Source organism: Strix aluco, chromosome 10 (genome assembly GCF_031877795.1).
Source record: "Strix aluco isolate bStrAlu1 chromosome 10, bStrAlu1.hap1, whole genome shotgun sequence".
Lineage (NCBI taxonomy): Eukaryota > Metazoa > Chordata > Aves > Strigiformes > Strigidae > Strix > Strix aluco.
This window is the reverse complement of record NC_133940.1, coordinates 20,333,682-20,357,092: the sequence shown is the minus strand read 5'-3', so window position 1 is coordinate 20,357,092 and position 23,411 is coordinate 20,333,682. Positions and strand designations below refer to the sequence as shown.

Sequence of the window (23,411 nt, the reverse complement as noted above, 5' to 3'; positions counted from 1 at the left end):
GGCTGTGTCTGCCCTTGATCGTGTGGAAGCTGAGGAATACTTTTCTCTGTAGAAATATCTGCCAGCGGGTCTGTTTCCTCCTCCCACAGCAGAGTGCAGTTTCCAGCGTTTTGTTCATTCTCTTTGACAGAAGCAAATATGGATTCCCTCTAAGAAAATAGAGGATATTAACCTTTTGCTTTTGGAGTTGAGGTCTAAAGTTTTATAATTGGCTGGCAGACTGTGTCAAGCTTTTTTCTCTCTTCTTTTTGGCAACTGGTGTGTGCCAACGTACAATTTAGAAACTGAAAATCCCAACTCTTCCCACTGGACTCGATGTACCTTTGTTCATGAGCTGGTTCCCTTTGTACTCCTGCTCTTTTATTCTGTTTTTCCTGAGTGGGGCTAATGATACTTCTCCCTGTGCAGCCTTTCCGTTTAGCTTAGCATGGTGGTTTAAGATCTTAGTTTACTAGATAATTGAGTTTTCTGTTCTTAATTATTTCAGGCCTGCAAGTTGCTCTCTTGATAGTTAAGAGAGCAGGAGCAGAACCCTAAAATTTAGTAACCTCCCCAGGCAGTGGTTTTATAGTGAGATCATTAATTTTATTTTTTTTTTCCCAGGGGTTAATTTTAACAACATCCTGAAGAGTGTTCTTCCCAGTCTTTCGAATGGCTGTAGGGTGTGTGAGACTGTAACAATCGTGTATGGTGAGTGGGTGCCCACAAATTAGCTCCATATTTTTGATGACAGTATTGTTGATACATTTGTACATTTGTTAGGAGGAAACTCTTACTCTGTAAAAACTCTCTATTCTCTCCATAACTACATCTTTTAAAAGATGCGGTGTTATGGAGCATTATATTTGTGTGGCAATCATCTGGCCAACATTGCAAGACCTGGGGAGGAATCCAGAGTCAGATGGCCTTGTGAAACACAAGATGGAATAGAAAATAAAGGATAAAGTAATAAATATCCCATGTAGTACCCATACTGTTCCAACTTTAATCACCCATTGAATGATGTTGGTTTATAATTTATATCTCTTTAATTAGGTTTTAAAAAGATCAGCACTTAACCTGGGTTCTGAACAGTTGCATTTCCTTTTCCCCCCCCAAATGCTGAGCATTAAAAGCCAGTGACAGATGCATGACTCCCAGTCACATAATTTAAAAGAACGTTTTTAATGAAAAAAAAGTATTGAAATAGCTGGGGGAAAATCCACTATATTTAAAGGTTGAATCACTGCTTTTATCTGTTTAAAGCATGATGCTGACTGCAAAACAATTAGAGAAGGAAAATTAACCCAAAGCAGCAGCTTTCTTATGGGTAATATTAACAAACTGGTGAGCTAAGAGAGTGGGGCGAAGCCCTCTGACATTTCCAGACAGCAGAAAGCAAAGGGTGCTGCTGTACGGGGTAGCAGAGCCCCCCTGTCGCATGGGCAGGAGGCTGCAGTAATGTAACATTAAGCAGGGACAGGTTCTTATTTTGGCAATGCCTGGAGTAAATTTTGAGGGAATGTTAATCTGATTTAAGGTGCTGCTGGGTCTGGGTGGGCAGGCTTGTGTGCCCCAGTGGAAGGCACGGCTTGTCTGCCTGTATCTGATGACAGGGTTGGAGCTATCCTGGGATGCTTAAAATCAAAGTACAATCCTTCAGCCTCATGAAGGAGTTTGCAGCTGCCTGCAGATGTTCTCAAGGGGGCTTTTTTGACATTTAATCCACTGAAATTATTTTCACTTCTGCTGTACTACCACCTATCTGTGGGAATAATTGTACATCAAAGTCAAATTTAGTGCTTTAAATTCACCGCTACCAGGTCTTCAGTAAAATTTCCCTGTGTCAGAAGAAGAAAGAAGAGGCAGGGTGCTGCTGAAATCACTGCAGCTGTAGAGATTAGTTCTGTCAGCTAGGAGTGTATGCAAAATTACTGGAGCATTTACACTGCTGTTCCCCAAGATGGCATAAATGGCACAGTGCTCTGACAGTGCCCGGCGTCCGCGTGCCTGTGGAAGGGGCCACATCCAGCTCCTCACCCATGGGAGTTGGGTGTCGGAGGGTCAGGCTCCTGTCCTTAGCATTGCATCAGTATCACTAGTCTTGCAAGGCTTGGTATGTGAGCATCCAAATGCAGTTTATTAAAACCGTTGGAGTAATTCGTGGGACACTTTCGTTCCAAAAATGAATTTGTAATGATTTATAGCAGAAGGAGGAGGTTGTTTGCAAGGGCCAAGGCTGGCATTACGAGGTGTAATGGCTTGAAACTTTAAGAAAAAGGGTGGTGGTGTAGGTTGGGAGATAAAAACAGTCTTAACAGTAAGGGCCGTTAGGCAGTGGAATGGGCTTTGCTATCTAGTCCGAGCTATCACTGGAGGTGTTTGTGTGAAATAAAATGCTTAGAGGGGGTGGATTGGGGGGCGGGGGGGTAGGATTTGATGACTCACAGGACCTTTTCCATTGCATTTTTGGAGCCAGAAATGTGTGGCAGTTTAATTCATGCTAGTGTCTGGTCTGTAGGCTCGTGGTGTGTTTCCAGGCGTTTGTGTCTCAGCATCCACTGTGCTTCTGGAGCACGCGCGGTTTACACGGCTCCTAGCACTTGGGGTGCAGGATTTGGGTCTCTTGGGTGGTGGTGCAGCATGAGTGCAGAAGAGGGTCCTCCAAGCAACAGCATGAGTAAACCCCAGACATATTCTCAGGTCAAAAAGTGCCGTCCCAGTTTCATTGGTGTCTGCTGGGGCTGGGGTCAGTGGGGTGGGTTAGTGGCTCCTGGGGGACTGGGGTCCTGGGCATCAAAACCTCTTTTCCTTACTGTGGGGACTTACAGATGGGACTGTTTGGGTCTGCTCACCATCTGGGAAAGCCATTTACAGAAAATAGCTGGCAGATGGGAGTCAGACCCCCATTCCCTGGCCCTCTGGAGCAACGCTCTGTGCCACGAAGGACCTTGTCCCTGGGAGCTGATAAGAGCCTGTCCTGCCTGTATTGACCTGTTGCGTTTACCGTGACGTTTCTGGTCACTGGTGTTAGTTGGCTATCTCTGTAAAATGTTTTAAGCTGTCAGAGTTAATTCCCAGGCTTTTTCCTCCTCCTCCGTGATTGCTCTGCTACAGCATGTGTCTTTTTACTTCACAAAAATAACAATCCATTTAAGGGGACAAATTGACTTAATTGCTAAAAAGAAGGATGGGATGTGAGTAGATGACCTCGCTGCTTCCTATCCCTGGCTTTAACTTGCACAGATCTCTTAATTGCCAACTCTTAGATTTTCTATATTGGTATTTCCATTAATCATGGAAGTTTTTTTTTAATAATTTGAAATGTGTCCTAATATAATAAATGTAGGAGGAAATAAGCTTTGTATTAACAAGAAATTTATGTCTGTATTATAGTGTTAAAGGGACCATGCTAAGCCTTTTTGTGGTGTAAATTGACTTGGATTTGACTTTAAAAAACCTCTTTAACTTGCTGTTATATAACCACTTCTCATTAATGCAGTGTCTTGCTGTTATGTGGTTTTATGGTCCCTGTTATTTTTTTGATGCATGAAATACCTGTCGCTGTGCTCCTCTGGAGTGGGTTGGTTCATGAACCATTGAGCCTCAATCTTTAGATGTCAGTGGTGCTGGCTCTTTGTTGGAGGGCTTGATGAAGGAATTAGTGTTGCACATTCTGCTTTGCAGAAGGGGAAACTGAGGCAGCAGATAGAGGTGGAGCTGGGATAGTGTTGTGGGTCCAGCCTTGGGCTGGGCCTCTTTCTCCCCCTTTGCCATGCGTTGTTTTGCAGTGACGGCAGAACTTGAAGTACTTAAACTCCTTTCTCCACGTGAAATGCACTTTGAAGTGTTTCATGGTGTTTTTCTCAGGCTGTGCCAGGGGAAGGGATGGGGCTGGAGGGAGGAGGGTTTCTGCTGTCGCTGCTCCCGAGCCCTGACAGGTGGTTTTCCCTCGGTGGTGTGCATGACTCTTCTTCAGGAGGTGCACGATTGAACTGACATTAATATTAATCCTGTTCTTCTAGAGTACACTTACAAGAGTGACTTTTGACACTTTCTAGTAATTAGTGAGAGAGTGGATGTGGTAAAAGACTCTTAAGGAGAGGAGAGGGGAACCTGGAAGGATGTGTAATCCTTCCAGAGCAAAGGTGACCAGACTTGCTTTTATTGAGGAAAAAAACCTCTACAGCAAACAGTAAGGCAGAGTGAGGGCTGAGGGGTTTGTGGAGCCTTCACCCTGTCTGGGCTATCAGTCACTGGCTTGGGGACTGCTTCCTAATCCTGGCTCTGGGAGTGCTGAGCCTAACAGGGAGGTGCTCCTGCTCTGGGCACAATGCAGTTTGGGTGGCAGACACTGAAATGGGAGGTTCTTGCTGCTGTCTGGCCCTGGATAGCTGTTTTTAATGGAGTTGCTGCTTACTGTTTGCGTTTCTAGCAGCATCATCTGATCAGATGTGTTTTGCATGATGAGGACTATTTGCTTTGATATGAGCTTATTGTTCTGCTTGTGTTTGTGGGGCCACAGTTTGCTACTGGAAGTTGATTGAGAATGAAACTCTTTGTTGCTTCTACTTCCAGCTCTTCTGTTCGATCTTCTCCTGTTGTCTGAACCCAAAAGATGAATATTTTTTTTCTAGATTTTATTTATCACTTTTAGCTAACAGCACTTCCTAAAGTTGTCTGCTACCTTCAGGAGTAAGAGCTTTGAGAATGCTTTGGGAATGAAAAAACTAAAAGTTTAGCATCGCTGACCTGTGCTTTGAGTTACAGCTTGATGCCAGAGCAAGTAATGTTCCTCTTGCCTTTGTCCCCTGTCTTTCATACCGTTCTGGTGAATGGGTGGAGGTGCTGCCCATGCAGTGGCACTTCTGTTGCTGAAAAGGCACTTGCCTTTGGCTGTGCTCAGTGCATGCCTCAGGACCCGTCCCTCTGCGTCTCTTCACATGTGAAGGGATGGACCTTGGGCTTCGCCTGTTGCAATGGAGTAAGGATGGGATGGTGAAATTGGTGGGAGGACTCGGGAGATAGGTACAGTTAGAAGTCTGCACTAAAAAAAAAAAAGTCGTTGTGTTCTCCTGTTACTATTATTTCTGTGGATGCAAAAAGATGGAGATCACAGGCAAATAACACAGCTGTTACTTGTTTTAAGCTAGTTTTAAGTCTTTATGCAAATTACAAGCATATCCTGCGTGCTGAGCTACGTGCATTACTCTGTTCATTGTAAATCCACAGCTTCAAATCCTGGCTCCTTTTTCCATCTCCCACTCCATCTCTTCTGGCTGCCTGCAGCTCGTCACCGACGTGCTGGTAGGCATGCAGGAGATAGCAGGGCAGTGCTCTGTATCGCTCTGCTCGGCACCAGCGCATCAGTGGATGGAGTGTGTGGGAGCTTAAGCAAGCAGCGTGCTGGCAGGCATACACAGCAAGCTCTCGGGGGCTATTGCTCAGCAATCCTGGCTCTGCCTTATCAGTCTTCTCCTTTGGCCAAGCTGCTTGCTCAGGACAAATTCCAGAAATGTCATCAATTTGCCCAAACAGTAATTGTGGCAATATCAGTGTATGGAGTTGGTTTCCTCTCCGCTTCCAGCAATTCCACCTCCTAATGCAAATTTTCTGCCCTTCTTGTGTCTCTCTCCAGGGTCGGATTTGCAAGTATGTGTCCCGAAGGGCTCCACGTGCTGTTCGAGGAAGATGGAGGAGAAGTACCAGGCAACAGCTCGCCTGAACATGGAGCAGCTTCTGCAGTCAGCCAGCATGGAGCTGAAGTTCCTCGTCATCCAGAATGCTGCAGTCTTCCAAGGTGAGCGCTGGGGTGCTCTAGGCATGTGGAAGGAGGAGGAGGTGCTTCTGCTCCTCTTCCTCAGCACCTGGCAATCAAAAGTGCAGGTGGCTGGAAGCTTTCTGTTCACTCGTTTTCATAGGTTTGTATATATTATATATGCTTATTTATGATAAATAATACACCTGGTTTGGTATATGGCTGCTCTGCAGGGCTTGTCCTAAATATTCCTGTAGCTGAAACAGCAAGTGTGAATTTAAGGACTAAACCTCTTCAAGTGCAAATCTAAAACTAAATGAAAAACCCACTTCTCCAGGAATTAAAATATCTGTGCAAGTACCATCTTGTCTGATTCTGCCAGTCCTGAAAACCAGGCTGCAGTAATATGATCTGGTTGTCACCCCAGTGTAATGCTTGGTAAGCATCTGACTAAAATGTGTATATTGATTATTGTTATCCACTGGAAAACAAGGTTGGTTATTCCATGTGAAGGTGGGTAGAGGTTGCCTTGTTCAAGAGTGCAGTTGCTGGTGCTTGTTGCTGTGGGGTATTTGAGTGCTTGGTAACCTGATGCCACGCTATATGGTGGCAGCCTCTCTTCGTTTTCTAAAGATAATGTGATGTATTGTCTTTTTAGCAAAACTGATCTTTGACAAATATTTTCTACTGTGGATACACACTAGTTTGTGTCACTTAAATATGTGATTATTTTTTTTAGGGCTTTTACACAAGCAGAACTTATTCCATCCATGGTTAATGTGTGGTGAAATGATTGCTTGTTTGAGTGCTCTCTTATCGAGGTTCCATCGTTCTATATTAATGGCATTTTTGCCTATATTTAAAAAAGAAGGCATGAGCAGTCAAGCGTTTTTTCCTTCGTGCTGATATTTTTGCAGAATAATTGATTTATTTTTGTTCATGCCTCACTAACAGCAAGACCCAAAGCCTGCTGAAGCCTGTGGCAAAGCTCTGTTCTGGTCTACAACTGACTGATGAAGTCTAATGTATTGTTTTTCTCAGTGTAAGATCAAATAAATTGCTGAGGAGGCAACAGTGTATTTTTTTTCACAATACTACTTAATTCAGTGACCATTAAGCTCCAATTCAGCTAAACAGAATGGAGTAAAACTAAGAAGAGATTGGTTTCCTAGGCATTGGAAATGTGGACTAGCTTCAGAAATGGTGAATAACCTAACTGGAATACAAAGCGTCTGCCTCCTCCCCTATCATTTGACAAAAACAGCGCAACATTAGAGTTTTTATTGTGTGTGGGAATGATGCCCTGTGTTACTATAGGTTTTGCATAGCAGAGTTGGGTGCTCTAGCTGTGAATTTTCTCCTCTTCTGGAGAGAGTTGAATCACTTACTCTGATTTTTGTCTTTCCTCTCTTTCTTAAAATTGTGATTTCCATCCTGGCCATGAGAGCGCCCTTTCCCCGTGCAGGGTTTTTGGAGCTGATGCTACTCTGAAAAGCCTTGGTATGCAGAATTGCTGTTCTTGGTGGTGGGGAAGAAAAGCATTTAATTGAAGAATTCCTGACCACTTTTGCTTATAAAAAAGCTCATGACTAATTTTAAAGATCTTTTGCTCTCCCATTGTAGAAGAGGAATTTGTAGCTGGAACCACTGAGGAGCTCACTTTAATTACCTTGTATAAAGTGTTTTGAACTTAGAAGGGTAATTCATTAGTCTTTGAAAATCGTGTAGTTTTATTATCTTTACATTTAGTCTCAAAGTCTGTAGAAGAACACTTTTAATAGGTGGATCTTTTGATTGCTGCTTGTTTAAGAGTATTTTGATGGCTGCAGTGCCAGAGGCTGTTCCAGCTATAGAAATTGTGCTTGGACCCAACATACGACAGTCTGATTTCTTGCTTCTTGGCACTGCTTATGGTAGGGGACAGGCTTCTATCTCAAGACATCACTAAGGGAGCTGGTGCTGGGGGGTAGTGTCTTGAATCAAGCCCCACCAGTGTGCTGTTTGCTTCCTCCCACATTGCCAAGGTATGTGCTGCAACAGCTGTCTGCAGGTCAGAAAACTTGCTGCTGCCCTGGCACAGCTGGGGAGCGTAGGATGCCCGTCTCGGGGGTGTGCCTGGGGCTGTGCAGGCTGCATTCAGCTATAGGGGTAATGCTGAAGCTGTCAGGGAAGAGCCACCTGTGACTGCTGTTGGAGCCCCTGGGTTCCCGAGCATCTCCTGCAGGTCCTGCTCCCACATGGTGTCTCCTACTCGAAGCTGGGGACAGATGCCTTGTGGCTTCAGTTGGGACTGCAGGAGTGGGCTAGCTCAGCAGTGCCAGCTCTCGCAGGCATGCTCTGGCAGGGGAGAAGGCTCTCCGTGTGTGTCTTGCGTTGTGTTGGACCCCATCCTGCACAGAGGATGGGTAATTGTACCGCTCTCTAGAGTGGGGTAATATGTTGGTATGGAAACATGTCCTAACCACTCATGTTAAAAACACAAACGTAAAATCCTTCAGAGTTAATTTCAATATCTTTAGCCTGGGATCTAAAGGGACTGCTAGTCTGACAAACAAAATCTCACCCAGATGTTATTATTTTGCACCAAATTTAATTTCTTCCTGCCGAAGCTGGAGTGGCGTCTCTGCTGATAAAGATCAAGGGAAATTGTCTGGCATTTACAGAAAATCTCATCCAGGCCTATCTGTTACAATGTTCACTTAGCAAAGTTTATTAGATTATTAGTTTTAGACCCTTGGGCTTTTTCTTTATTGCAGTTAAGAAGGAAAAATCCCAACCAAAAAAATCCTCTCTTAGCTAAATTTAAATGGTACAATTAGCTCCTGGTCTTATCTTACAGGCATTTCTTTAAATTATGAAGATGATTTAAGTAGTGATTTAATTCTTTGGAAACTTGCTGCGTTTGACAATGTTAAAATGGATTGTAGCTGCCTTGACTGCAGTTAAATCTTACTCTAGGATTTTGAGGGCAGGTTTTTTCACTTTCACGCGGTGTATCTCTGCTGGTATCTGCCCGTGTGTGCACCTTCCGGCTCAGGTTCTCCGCTGACGGCAGCTCTGTTGTGTACCATGAAGCTAGGCTGAACCACATCACTTCAAAACTTGCTTATGTGTCTTTTTGACAAGTGGCATTTAGTGTTGCTCTGGGGTTCTCATCCAAACTAAATGGTGAGTTAGTGCGACTAACCTGCTGTGGCAAACGGCGAGAGCCCTGCCTACAGTTTGCTTTCTCTCCTCTCTTTCTCCTACCATAGATCTTGGCTTTTTTGTGGGGAGTTTCTGGCCCTGCCACTACCTAAGCTTTTTGTATTAAAAAAAACAAAAAAACCAAAACAAAACCAAAAAAGCCCTCAACAAATCCTACTGATTTCCTAAATATTAAATCTGAATCTGAATAGCTCAGTTTTGTGGAAGGTAAACTTGAACAGGAAAATACCATGGGGGGTTCTTGTTTTTTCCTCCTTCCCTCACTAAAGAGCTCTGTTCCCTGGGGTTGGGTTGTGTGCATGTTCATCAGTCTGATGCCTCCTGCTTCCTAGGTTTGGGAATTTGGTTTGATCACTTAATTTCTTGTCCTGCATATTGTCTGTGTTGCACTGTGGATAACAGAAAATTAAAGCTTTAGCAGCTGCTCAGATGCAGCTTTCATGGTATACTCCTCCTAGTTCTTTGTCCAAGGGAAAAGGTACTTTTTTTTAAAAAGTGGAAAGACTGCAACACAATTAAGCACAGAAGGACCCTCCAAGGGAAGAGGAACATCTGCACCCACTGCTTTGTGTAGGACTTGCTGGTAATCTTCCCCCTCCAGCAAATGTGAAGCACAGGAATAGGAGAGCTGACTACTCGGGGCTGCTTCTCCAGGAGTAATGCAGTGTGCTCCTAGAGAAAGTTGTTTTCATTATTCTAAGTGATTGCTCAAATAAGCTATCAGCTGGATCTCACGTTACCCTTCTCCAGCCTCTTCTGTGGATGCTAGTCAAATCCTGGAGCGGCCTCTTTGCATGGTGCAAGCGCCAGGCTGTCGGGGCATGTTGGTGGCTGCTCTGCGATCTCCTGGCAGTGATGGTGAGGTCGTTGGAGCCAGCCCGGTAGCAGTGGTGTAAATCCTGAGATGCACCATATGCCTATTTCTGACCCTGCTTGTGTGGGCGCAGGGCTTGCCCACATATTGGGGAGTTATTCCCAAATAACTCCTGTGGGGCTGCAGAGCTTCTGGGACTTTGGGAATGCAGCGGACAGTGGGAAGGCAGGAGTGCAATTACCTGAACTGGAAAATTGGCTGGCGTGCCGCAGTTGAATCCCCCTTTGTGAAAGCCAGTAGGCCTAAAGTAAGACCTCATCTGTTCCCTCTCAAAGGCAACGGCATTTAATCTTCTGCAAATGGCAGCAGGAAGACAAAAGGAGCTTTGCTGGGTACCTAAGGGGAGCTTGCAGGGGCTACAGAGATTTGAGGGGCTTTTGGGATGTGTGTTTCAGAGTAGTTTCTAGGAAGACAGTGATAAATCAATATGGTTAAACCTGCCTGTACGTGTATGGTATTCTCTTATTCGCGGGAGAATCCTCTTTCCTCTCCCCTCTGGAGCGGAGCCCTCTGTGGTTCTGGCAGAGCAGGTGGCGTGGGGAGGATGTCTATTCATCTCCCCTTGTGTGCTGCGGTAGGATAAAGGCAGAGCTGTAACTCTTAGTCCTACCAGGCAGCTCTGAAGGCTGTAAATCCTCCATTAGGCATAAATGCAGCCACTTTGGTTATTTACACTATCCATTCATATCTGTCAGGAATGAAGGCGGTTTTGACATTGCAAGCTTCTATCAGGTTATCTTTAATCAGTTTAGAGGCACCTAAGCCACAAATATATCAAATAGCCAATCCTAATGTTGGAGTCCTCTAAAGTATGACTGAATTATTTATTTTGTTATGATGAAAATGTCTGGGCTTTATTGGGTTTTCTTTGAAGAACTTGATTCTGCTTGAAGTCTGAAAGATAAAAGATCAGCGATTGTCTCTCCAAGTTTTTTATTCTGAATCCTTCAAGGCTTTTCATTTTTCACAAGCCGCTGTTACTACTTTAGAGTCAAGGTGAGGGAGTTGAGATTTCTTTTATTCTATTAAAGAGGTTTAAGTATATAAAAACTTACCTTTGTTAATTATGCCTTGCATGGGTAAATCCAAGATGCACGTGACATCCATTAAGTGAGAAGAGATAGGCTGTGTGGTGGGAGCTGTTGGATGTTAATCACCAAGACGGGTCCACTGATACCAGTGCTGCCCAGCAGAACTTGTGTCTTATCGTTTGGAATAGTTTAATGCTCCAGCATCTTTAAGCCAATTAAGTCTGACAACACAGGAGGATCTTTCAGGTGTTGGCATGGGAAGAGCCTTGGATGGGCTTTAGCACCATGCTGTTCTGCAGACCACTGACACTGTGGGGAGGGAGGGAGGCAGCGATACGGGGCAAGTGGAAGAAGTTTCTAGCTGGAAAAGTTAATAACTATTTCTGAATGTGTAAAGCAGTGGAGGTGAGAGGTGCTGAGAGTCGGGAGGTCTTGGAGTTGTACAAGCCCTGCGGAGGGGAGATGTGCCCTGGGGACCAGTGGGCCACAGTTGTGGTGTGTGCGTGGGTTCAGATATCGAACCAGAGTGCAGGTTTGGATCATTGGCCAGGATTGCACAGCTTTTCTATGCTGGAGAGAAGTGATTATGGTTACCTGAGTAAATGTAAAAAAAAAAAAAATTCTTAGTAGTAGTCAAATGTGATCAGTGAGGTGGTCAGCTTAATAGCTGCAGGTGTGTTGTAAAAAGTGCATGTGAAAATGTGAGCTCTTGCTTGTGGGCTTGTAAAATATTAAGCTGACATTTTAGAGTGGACACAAAGAATGAATTAACTTTTGAAAGAGAATATTAAAACTCTAATTAGACTTTACAAGTAAATAAGCACCACATAGTATCATTCCTGTTCCTAATGAATCCTCTGTTAACTAAAGGCTTGCTGCATCCTTCTCCGATGCACCTATCTCCACAGCGGCAGTTCTCCTCTCTGAAAGCTGCTTGTTTTGTTGTTGTTGTTTTAATTTTTTACATTAACGTGTATTATTTAAAATAGGAATTGTCTCTCTGGGTCAGTTCAGGCCAGTATTCTGCCTTTGGCAGTGGTTCCTGCCAGATGCTTTGGATGCACAAAGTTTGTACTGGAAAACTATGGTGATACATTTCCCAGGTTGATAAAGATGTTCTAAACTGATGATTACAGGTAGGTGGAAAGAGCTGTCTGCATAATGAGAGATCTCCAGTTGTCAGAATTGGTCTAGGGAGGTAATGTTTCCTTTCAAATAACCAGAACTTATTGTTCATAAATCACAGTTAATCTGTTTATTACACTAGCATATGAAGCTGGAAGTCTGAAGTGTGCTATAATGCTTAGCTTTAGGAGCAGAGCTGTAATAGTAGCAGCAGTTTCAAATGATTTGAAATGGGGGATCAGCAAAATGCAGGAGTTTGTGGAGGCTCTGGGCATTAAAAATGACTGCTGAGGATTGATGAGTTTCTTTAACAAATTGTAAAATCCATCATGCAAGAGTTAGGGCATGAAACTGCCCTCCTGAGCCACATAAACCATGGGTTTGGAAGTGTTGCATGACAGTGCACACTACTGGGAAGGGAGATTTTGAAAGATGTTTGGTTTTGCTTTTGTTTCTTCCTTTTGCTGCCTGGAGTTTCCATGCCAGCACAGTGTTGGCATGCAGCTCGCTAGGCTCTGGGTGTGCTGGATGGGACTGCTTCCCCGGAGGAGCCCCTCGGTTGCTCCTCGCGATGCTGAGCCTGAGATATGGGGCTTCCCTCTTGCTTGAGCTCCCTCTCCCCTGCTTCAGTCACTACCATAGTGGTCACATTTCCCTTGATCTTCCAAACTCCCGGTGCATCTTGGACAGCTTTGCACAGCCCTTGCTCACAGCTGATGGAGAGCTGGACGTGCATCTCTGGGGCACTTCCTTACAGAAGGGAGCTTGTTGGCTCTTGCTGCTGTTTGCCTGCATCCCCGTTAGAGCTCTGCAATGCACACCCACACCGACGGCCTCTCGTGCTTCCATCTGCATTTCCATGCAGCGAGGGCCCCTGTGGGGTCCCCGTGTTGGGTATTATCCATAGGTTGGCTGCTGTAGGAAGAAGCTGAATTGTGCCTTTGTAGAGGGCAAGCAGCGACTCCCTGGCATGTCCATGGAAGAGTGAAGTGTGTGGTCGGAGGTAGCCCCAGCCCCTGCTTTTGGGATCTCTGTGGCTTGAGGGGTGCAGCCGTGGGGAATTGCATGTGGTTGAGATCCCTTCCCTGTGTCCTGCCTCTCTTTATTTTTCCCCTGCAATTAAATACTGCTGATGCTCTTCCCCTCACCGGTGAAATGAGGCTTGGAGGTTAATAGGGGTCTTTTTGCAACTGCCTACATGCTGCTTCAGCAGTTTTTAAACACTGTGCTTGGTGTCTGGGCTTTAGGGGTGCCCAGTTCAAAGTGTGCAGAGGAATTCCTGGATAGTTGTGGACCTGCATTCTGTCCCGTGCCAGCTCTGTTGCTGGTCTTCTGCTGTGAAAGGGGATGGTCCTCCCCTGCTTACGAGGGACATAGGGAGGCATTGGCCATGGGCACCCTGGGGCTGCTCCCTAGGCAGGGCCATGGCTGATGCTGCACCCACATCCTCTTGTGTCCATGGTGCTCTGCCTCCATGGGAGATGTGGACCTCTTGGATGGGGAGGTGTCTGGGCTGGGTCTCTGCAGGAGCATCATGGCCTTGCCAAGAAGCCTGCAGTGTCTCCTGCAAGTCCTCCCCATCCATGTCCCTGCACTGTGCAGTGTGGTGCTGCTGCCTCCGTCCCATCTGCTCTGAATCCGTGCTGGCAAAGCACGATCCTGCGTTCCCTGTCGGAGTGTGAATTGTGAGATAACCAGGGAGTGAGGGCTTCTGTGTTCCTTCGAGTCTTCCGCTTCTACAAGTGGGCTGTTTTCTGTAATTACCTTTTGAGCTGCAAGTTATCATCTTTTGATAGTTCAAGTACTAACATTCTTAAAATGCCTCCTAATGCTATAAAGCAGTCAAATGACATCTTTCTAGCTTGCAGTAGGATGATATAAATGTTGTGATACCCTTGAATGTGGTATTTATAGAACTGCTTGGTGTCGTTGAATTTTTTGTTTTATTTTTTCCTTTGTAATTCCAGTACAGAAATGGGCATGGTGGCATCTTCCATCTTTTGGCCTGAAAGACTGAATAGAGGTGTTCTCATTGTGCAAAGTGTTTAAAAAGCAAACAAGAGCTGGTTTGCATTTCCTCAAGAGGAAACAGGGGAAGAAGCCAGCACCCAGCAATAAAGGCAGACACTGTCTCTGTAAAGAAAACATTTGCTAGATTGTCATCTACTTTACTTTTAAAGCAGCAATAAGATATAGCGATAAAATGGCCAATGGTGCCTTTCATCTGAAGAAAATGAACTCTTGCTGAGCCAATTAAACTGTCAATACGCTAAGGTTTCACGTTCCCTTGAACAGACTGGATCACCTCAGGTGTGTTACTCACTCTGACTTCACCACTGATGTGAAATCAATTTTAGCAATTTATAATCTTTCATTTTACTGTGAAAGTATATTAATCTGTGAAAAACACCACTCAAATACTGAGGACAGATGAGAGCTTTCTACGTGAGTGTGTATAGCTGGCAGTGCCTCTTGGATTGTCTGGTATGTAGAAGCCTGTGTAACTTTTGGACACACTAGAGGCACCTACAATCCAGTTCTCAAGCTTTGGGCCTTATCCTTAAAATATACAGTTCTCAAATCATGGGAGTATTTTGGTCTAATTTTTCACTACTCAACTGCAGTAGTTTGAAATAAACTTTATTCCTTCAGCCCAGAAGAGGCATGCCTTTCCACATTCTTTCTGATATCACGAGCAGCAGAGAAGCGAGCATGGCAGACTCATAGTATGCGCACTGCTTGTTGGAAAATAAAGCAGATGCGTCTAGCATGGATGGTGGAGAGATGCTGAGGGATGTGGGATCTTCCTTGTATTTTGTTTCTGTGGCAACAGTATCTAAATGGGTTTAGGTTTTCCTCCTTCTGCTGTGAAGAGGATGCAGGCTGGACTGTGTCCAGTTCAGACCGATGTGCCCAAGGGAGATGTTACCTGGAAAGCCCCTTTCACCCAGTTACACTGGGATTGCTGTACCTGGTGCTGTGTCTACTTGCAGCCCTCAGAGTGGAGGTGTCTGTACTGTGAGACACAGCACCATTGCTCTGGGGTGATCTCATTGCTTGCTGTGTTGGACATTGCTTCAGGGTGACCTCATTGCTTGCTGCGTGGACAGTGTTCCTCTGAAGTAGGCTTTGTTTTGGCATCATCTTGGGTTGTGTGGGTGTATGAGAAGCTTTGCTTTTGAAATTAAAGCTCTTGCACGTTGGCTGCAGAGAAATGTGATTGAAGTGCATCTCGGAGACAGATCCCATCAAGTGGTTGGAAAGAGCCCCAACTCTTATTAAGCTTTGGGAAGGGATGGCATTTGTCTCAATAGTGCCCAGTGATTTGTCTTGCTAGTGTCACTAGCAGTGCTCTCCCCAGCTGAAAACAGCAATGCAATAGTTACTGACTAGTTCTGTTGCTGCCTTTGGGCTTCTTTTTAAAGCCAATAAGAACATTAAACCCTTCTGCCTTTCTGATGGGCCGAACAGGTTTTTTTTTTCTCACAAAGGGAAAATATTTTTGATCTTAATTCTCATCCAAAAGGCTTAATGATGCTGCAGTTGATTTGCTGGTCCTATGCAACCTGAGTGCTGCTGCTGGTGGTGTGTGGGTGGAGGGCTGGAGTCAAAGTCAATTCCTGTTGGCCCATGATGACTTAAGGAGTTGGTTGCAGCATGCCTGAGAATGTTTTCAGCTCTGCTTTGTATTGTAGATTAGTTAAAAACTGCTACAAAATAGAAATTGGTGACCAGTGTGATGAAATGACTTATTTTTTCCACCCTTCCCTCTGCCGTAGTGCCTGGAAGTGACACTGGTGGGATGGTGATACCTTGGCATACTCGGATCTTATGCTAAAAAGACACAGGAAAATACTTCAGGATGTATTTATGCAATGAGCTACGTAACTTTTGATACTGGATTTAGCAGTGGTTAGATTGAAACTGTAGCTGCTGCAGTGTGCACGACGGCTGGCTTTCTTTTCATGGTTTTGATGTGATGCTGGATTGGGTCTGTTTGTCCCATGTAACACTGGTGGGTCAGAGTCAGACAATTGGGTTTGCATGTGGCATTTGGTGCTGCACCGGAGAAGAGTGAAAACTCTCATGGGTGAAGGAAAATGCACTTCAATGAAGTAATGCATCTAGGAATCAATGCATCTTCTATGGCAGATGAAATGCAGGAAGCACTGCGTATTTAATGAGATAATATTTAAAAATAATTTTAATTGAAAAAAAAAATCATCTGAATGTGTGCTTGGGCGGAAAAAAAAATCACATAACCCTGTTAGTTAGAAAGTGAAGATTAAAAACACCAACCCTCTGAGACAAGGCAAAACAAAGTGTAGATCAATTGTAAACAAATTCTATTGCTGATTAGCTCTTCCCAAATTTGTCATCTTCAAGTCAGAAAATCTATGATTGAGTGTCATAAAGAAGTAATTTTAAAAGCAGTAGAGAACAGTAAGGCTGCCTCTAGGATTACAGCTCACAGCTTTGGAATTCACTCTTTTTGAAGGAAATTGAGTAACAGATTGCAGTAATACAGCATATTTGTATTGGTCAAATTCCTATTGTGACAGCAGTGAAAAATGATGTTCCTTTTTTTAGGGAAAGGAAATTAAATAGGCCTAGTAATCCATGTAAGGAGATTGGCTTACACTAAAAGGGGAGGAAAGAATGTGAAGGCTAATCAGATCAATGCATTCGCTTGAATCTATCTCATTAAAAAAATAAAATCGAATTGCTACTGAATTTTCATGGAATTATATTGAGATGACACAGATGCTTTTACTGCCTTTTTAATTACAAAATTATTTCAATCTGCTTGAGTCTCCCATGTAAGTGGGCTATCAACTGTTCTTAAATATTGGCTCATAAATTCCAAATAGTTCCTCAAATGGAAGAAATAGTATTCCTGGTCCTTCAGCTGAGTATGCCAGCCCAGATCATGGCAGGATGAGACTTACCATTTGTATTGGCAAAATCTTCACTGGCTAATTTAGGTGCACAGCTTCCCTTTGGAAGAGGCTTTTAAGATTGTTATTTATGCTGTCATTTGTCAGGGGAGCACTCAGTCTCTGATGTCCGGCTGCACAGCTGTGATTGACCTTCTTATGAAACCTTTGGGAATTATTGTGTACTTAGAGGTTTTTGAGATGGCCTGAGAGGGATTTTCACATGTGGTGTAATGCATTGCCCCCCTTGGCTGGGTAGAAGTGGGGCTAGGATGCACAGCTGGTGAATGGTTCTGCAGCTAAGCCTCCTCTTGTGTAGAAAAGAGATTTAAAAAGTTAAATATAAAGTCTTGTCTAAAGAAAAAAATGACCAGCAGAATGCTGAATCTCTTGCGCAGCATTTCTTATGACTGAAATGTTTGCTGTAAGGAGGAGTTGGCTCCTGCTGTTAGTGCATCAGTAAGAAATATTGAAAACACATACTATCTTTTTTTATGGCTGAGGGAATAGCAAGGGCCCAGTGCTGAGTGGTGGTCCTCTGCTCAGCCTCTTGTGGAGGACAGGGTGATAAATGGTGGTTCTCCCTCTCTTTGCAGAAGAGCTGTATATGCTGGTTGGAGGAGGGTAGTGTTGGACTGTCAGGCTGCGTGTGGCGCGGTTCTGGTGAGCAGGGCGCTGCAGCCAGCTCTGCACAAGCACTGCTGTGGACACACGCGAGCAGTATGTGTGAGACTGACCTGTGGCTGTCCCAGGATTAGGCAGTGAGCTGGTTTTGGGTGAGATTAGGGGAAGGGATGGTTACTCTTGTCTGTGGTTCTGCAGGAGGATGGCGTGGGTGCTTGGTGAGCTGTGTGCGGGGCTTTACCCTCTGTAGAAACCAGGGGGACAACAGGAGGAGGATGACTGGCCTCTGGACTGGTAGGGTGTTGCTGTGGGATGTGCTGGGGGCTGAACACTGGGAGGCTTTTCAGGTGTTTGGTGCATATATGAACAGCCCAGCACCACTCCTGGTTTGCTGTAGGTTCACACCTGCCCAGCTGTGCTGGGTTCCTTTGGCAGCTCCCTGCTGAGGGTGGGCCCTAAGATGGGGCTGAGATGCATCCATCGTCTGTTGGCTGGCACGGAGGGGAAAGCACGTGTTGCAGTGACCAGGAGGGCACATGCTTACTGCAAGTCGTGTGATGCAGCGTTGTAATAAATGAAGAAAGTGCCTGCATTGAAATGGGTAGTCTTGAAAAGGGGAGAAATGTCTGCTTTGAAGAGCACTTGCGCTGATGTAGCCTTCGTTGTCCTTGAGAATGTGCTTTGTGATTTCTGAAGAATAAAGGTATGTTTCCATACAGAGTAGCTCTTCTCATCTGTGTTTGCTGGGAGATGGCACTCGCGTGGTGGAATTTGCAGCAGCTTTAAAGCTGGAGGTGATAAGCTGCTTTTTCCCATCTCTTACTTTGTTCATAGGCTGTTTGTTTAGATAACGGCCTGGAAATGATATTAGTAACCCTGTACATCACATTTTGCTACCAGTGAAGAATAAGCAGTGCATTTGACATTTGGGGAAATGGTTCATTTTCTAAGGGATGTGGTTCAGAATCTACTTCTTGAACTAATGGACAGTATAATGCTATTTTTTGTACTAGGTTGCACAGATTTTTACCTTGAAGATGCTCTGTAAAGTGCACTGCATTGCTAGTATTAAATAAAAGCAAATGCTTCACATCAAATGAGAAGGCAGTCTTTGAACTGGTGAGAGGTTGAAAACCATTTATCTATCTAGCTTGTGATGCTTCACTGTGACATAAGCATGAAAAATAATTAGGTTCACTGGTAAGTAAATATTTGATCCTGAAATGTATCTTGAAGATAGAGCTGGGAGAAAGTAACCTCCTCAGATGCACATTGATTCTTCTGGATTTGTCTCACACCAACAGCTAGCTCATAAAAATGCATTCAGAAAGCTATATCACAAGAACATTATTGAGGGTGAAAAGTTTATGAAGGTTACGAACCAACCAGGCAGTCTCTGCAACCTCAGTTTGGTTTCTTGTGTCCTGTGCATTATAATACAGCCTTTAATTATAACATCATGTGTATTTTTCCACAAGCTTCTTCCCTTGCGGAAGGGCACTGAATGAATGTCCCTTAATAAGTCACTTTCTTTCTCCTTGTTGTTTGATGCCTGATTTTTAATACTTTCAAATGACACTTAAGGACAGAATTCTTCAAAACTTTCAATTGCGTGTGAATATTTTCATGCTGTTTCATGATGATCAGTGCTGAGTAGTGGCATGTTTCTTCCACAGACAGAAAAACTGAAATTCAGAAGGAGCCTAATTGCAGCGTAGCAATATATGTTCAAGATACAGGTTTTGGGTTTGGGTACAGCCTCTTTAGTTGACCCTGGCTTTGTACACTCCATACCTTTTGACTTCTGGAGCTGGCAAGCCAAGTTGCTGGAGGAGCAGTGTTCACCTTCCAAGTCCTTCAACTTTGCCTTTAAGTTAATAAAAAAGAGCAATAATTCACCAAAACCTGGTCTCTCTTTTAAAGCAGGTGGTTTCAAGGTTGACAACAAAAAAAAATTTCAACTCTTACTCTCTCCCCCTCCCCTCAAAGCATGAGTGAGTGGGATCTGGGTATGTTCTTGCAGATACAGCAAAAAACCCTCAACTGCACCCCCAAACTGTGACAAAAAAGTTCATGTTTACACAGACTTTCACAAAATCTTGTCAAAAGTTGAGGTCTGTTTGAAAGCCTGGGAAATTCTTTGGCTAATTAAAGAAAAGGTCAGCAGGATTTTTACTGTAGGCAAAAAAAAAGATAAATCTTTCTCCTCTGCCTTGTTCTCAGAAGCAGTCAAACCATTTTGGCTGAAATCAAAATTTGCCTGAGGCAGAAAAAAGGCATGCAAAGTTGCAGTCCAGATGGTTAGAGCTTGGCAAAATTATAGGTAAATAGGAATAGGGTCTAAAGATCAGAAGCATTAGACAACCGTAATATGCAGGGCTACCAGCTCTGCCTATAATCAGTTATAATATTTAATCTCAATGTCTGTTGCAGAAAGCTACTCTGCTGTTCTGAAGTGTGATCATTGATTCAGAGACTTGGAAGGGACTCAAAAGCTGTTGTTAAAGTGAGTTTGCTTGCAGTATGTGAGAGAGCTTTTGATCCTCTGTATATGTTAGGAATGTGTCACCTCCTAACAGCTAAATCTGTGTAATACCTGCTGTGGGCATGCAAACCTTCTCAGGTGTCCATGTTGCTGTTTTACTCTTCCTGTAATCAGTGTGAGTAATAAATGAACATAACAAACCTTGTTAATAAATAAATCTCTCATAAGTTTCAATTTATTACTGATTTGCTGATGTGTTCATAATAAAAATTTTTGTTCTGACCCTGTAAAGGGATATGCTTTTTTATTTGTGTTTGCAATGCTGCAGGAGTCAGTGTGAGCAAATTGAAGTGTGTGGATATTCTTACATGGAAAGCATTTCAATATGATTTATTTTAATCTCTTTGGAGACTAATCTAGCAAGAGAACTTAGTTTATGGGCTGAGAAATGATCACCTGTACAAGAACTTGACTCTAAACGCTATGAATATGCCAGAAAATGTTCAGAGTTCTTTAATGTGCTCAGAGGAGAAATGGAACAAGAGAAGAAAAAAAGATGCAGTTTCATCTGTAGCAAGAGTTGAGCCTGTTTTAGGTGGCAGGAGCTGCATAGAAGATGCTGCAGTAGCCCAAGTCGAGCCTGATGTCACCCTTTTGTGGACGAAGTGCTGTTTAATTCTGTGAGTAACACTGGTCATGGTTCATGGGGCGATAAAAAGTGGAAAGGCCACCATCAGGCTGGAGCAAAGCTTCATTTTTAAACTGTATCAAAAACATGCTTTTGCGTTACTTTGGGTTGGAGCTAATCTGCCCTGGTAATACCAGGTTTTGGTACTAAAAGCAGCTGTTAGCTACACAAAATGATGAAGTCAGGTGGTGACCTGAGCCCTTAGATCTTTAGGGCTGTAAAACTCTTGTGGAAGGGGGACTGGTGTCTTCCAATGCTGATGTCCTATGTGTCCGAGCTCTTCTGCCAAGGCTCTCCTGGGGAAGCAGCAATATATCTCCTCTTGTGTTTTTGTAGAGGTCTGAAAGTGCACATAACTCACTGTGATATATTTGAAGGCTCCAGGAGGAGTGTTTTTGTAAGTATTGAAGCTAAGGTCGCAGTAAAACAGCAGCAGCTAAGCTCAAGGGTGAAAGAGGACAGAAAACAGGACCCCTGCGTGTTATTTCTGAAGATGACCTCCTGCCCTGTCTTGGGTGATGCACTGAAGGGAGGCTTCAGGGATCCCTCTGAGAGACAGAGTCAACGTAGCACTTTTCTTTCATCGTCTTTATAGAAAATTATAATTTTGGGTTGCTACTTATGCATGCAGAGATGTTGGAGAAGGAATTTAAGGCTGATTAGAGATTGACAATCAAGTCTTGCCTCCCTGCTCTCCTTCAGGCTTTGTATGCCCCCTCTCCAGATGAACATCCAGCTTTTCAGCCCACTCCCAAGGCAGAGGCACTTGGTTCCATGCTCCCTATATTTTAAATTTGTTTGCTTTCTAACCTGCCAGTGGCTAATACTTTGTTTAGCTCCCTGGCCCCCCTCCCCTCCTCGGCCGTGGTTGCTGGCTCCTCTGCTCCCCGTAGAGTGGCCTGTCTCCTTCTCCCAGAGTGAGATGGCTGAGGAGGTCATGCACTATTAATGGGAAAGCAGATCTCTGATTTTTGTTTCTGCTTATGGACTCTGACATTTCTGATGTTTTCTGAAGTGTAAAATGTTTCAGAGAAAACAACAACTTGGCTTTTACTGAAAAATTAATTATGTTGGCACTTTCCCCTTTGTGGTGGGATTTTGTCAGAGGACAAAGCCACTAATGTTAGGGGGAAAGGGTGAGATGGTGAAAGGAGAGCAGTAATGTTAAAGAGAGAAAACCTGCATTAGGGTAAAAAGATCTCATTAAGTTTTTACATCGTTTCCTGATCATCAACTCTTAAGAAGGCATTACCTTCTGTGCACTTACTGTATAGAGCTAATGTATACATCCAAGTTTATCTGCTTCATAAATTAGTCTTTCCTCTAATTACAGTTAAGGGGCTATGACTTTCTCTGCTCTTCAGTGGTATTCTCTGTTCCTCCACTCCTCTCAATGCAGAGATACACCTCGTACAGCAAAGCACGTACTGCTCCTTGCGTGCTGCTCTGGGGAGCTTGTGGAGGTACAGGTGGGGAAAAACAGTCAGTATGCACTTCTGAAGAGTTAGAGATCTAGGAAAAAGTACAAGGGGAGGCAAAATACCAAAAGGCTGTCCTGTTGATCCTTTCTGACCTTTTCAATGTTGGTTTTCTTCTTGTCCTTTGAAAGGAAGGAATCATCAGGGAACCTCAGCTTAGGAATAAAAAAATGATGATGTGGGTCCTTGCTGAAATCTAGGATTAAGGGCAACTTGTCCACCTGAATGAGTGACATAGCATTGACTTATAAATATACAACTAGTTGTTTGTACCTAGCCCCTGTAAGGGACAGTGGTGCTGCTGTGTCTGATCTTGCTTCTCTCTGGGGTTTGCAATCCAAGTGTAAAACAGGTGACAACAGTTGAGTAGAGACAAAAAGGGAAAAGAAACAGATGTAATGATGAGCATGTGAAGAGCTGTGGTCTCAGCAAAAAAAGGTGGGAAGGAATAACCTGAAGGCATAGAAATAAGTAGCTTTGCCCATGTTTATGGTAGCCCTTCAGGTGTAGTGAAACATGGGAGAAAATTAAGTAGTCAGCCAGTATATTCAAATTTCTGTTTTATTTCTTCAAATGGTCTTCAAGAAGAAATGGAGTTAGAATATGGGCTGATAATATGAATGGAAAAAAGGAATAGTTATTGTACTCAGTTTGCTTGGCCATTAGTATTCTATTAATTTTTCCCCAGCTTCTAATGATATGAAGAACACTGGATACACTTAAGAGGATGCATGTCATTAAAATGATATCTGACAACAGTTCCTTCACTGCTTATGATGCTTTTGATTGTTAATATAGATAAGATGTAAATGATCAGAATATAAAAACTCCCTTTTGTCTTTCTAATGTTTTCAGCTGCCTATTAAACAAATTATATGGGAAAGCAAGTAGTCTGTTACTTAGTACAGTGGTGTCACCCAGATACTTTGAAATGCTTAATGACATAAAATGAAGTGTCCTTTGTTTATTTTCCTACTAGTAATGACATTTTTAGGCTAAGTCATAGTTGCTCCTTCAAAATGCAGTTGCCTTGTCCTTACTACATAATTATATTTTTTTTATTACTGTCTTGCGGAGAATTATGTCAGGTTTTAAATACATTTTTAAACCCCTGTAGCATAGGGGCAGCTGTCCTATTGGGCTGTATTCTCCTTTACTGTAATGCAACATGGCATAGAAATGTCCATCTCATTTATTTTGTGTTGTGTGGTGTTCTATAGTCTAA

General features: G+C 43.6%; 1 protein-coding gene across 1 annotated transcript in view; it reads left to right on the top strand.

Annotated features, from left to right (window-relative positions):
- The window catches only part of GPC3 (glypican 3), a 153,497-nt gene that overhangs the window by 3,615 nt on the left and 126,471 nt on the right, over window positions 1-23,411 (top strand). Inside the window, exon 2 of the mRNA XM_074834700.1 lies at window positions 5,618-5,779. Coding sequence (XP_074690801.1) covers window positions 5,618-5,779 — 162 coding nt within the window. The remainder of the gene's footprint in view (window positions 1-5,617; window positions 5,780-23,411) is intronic.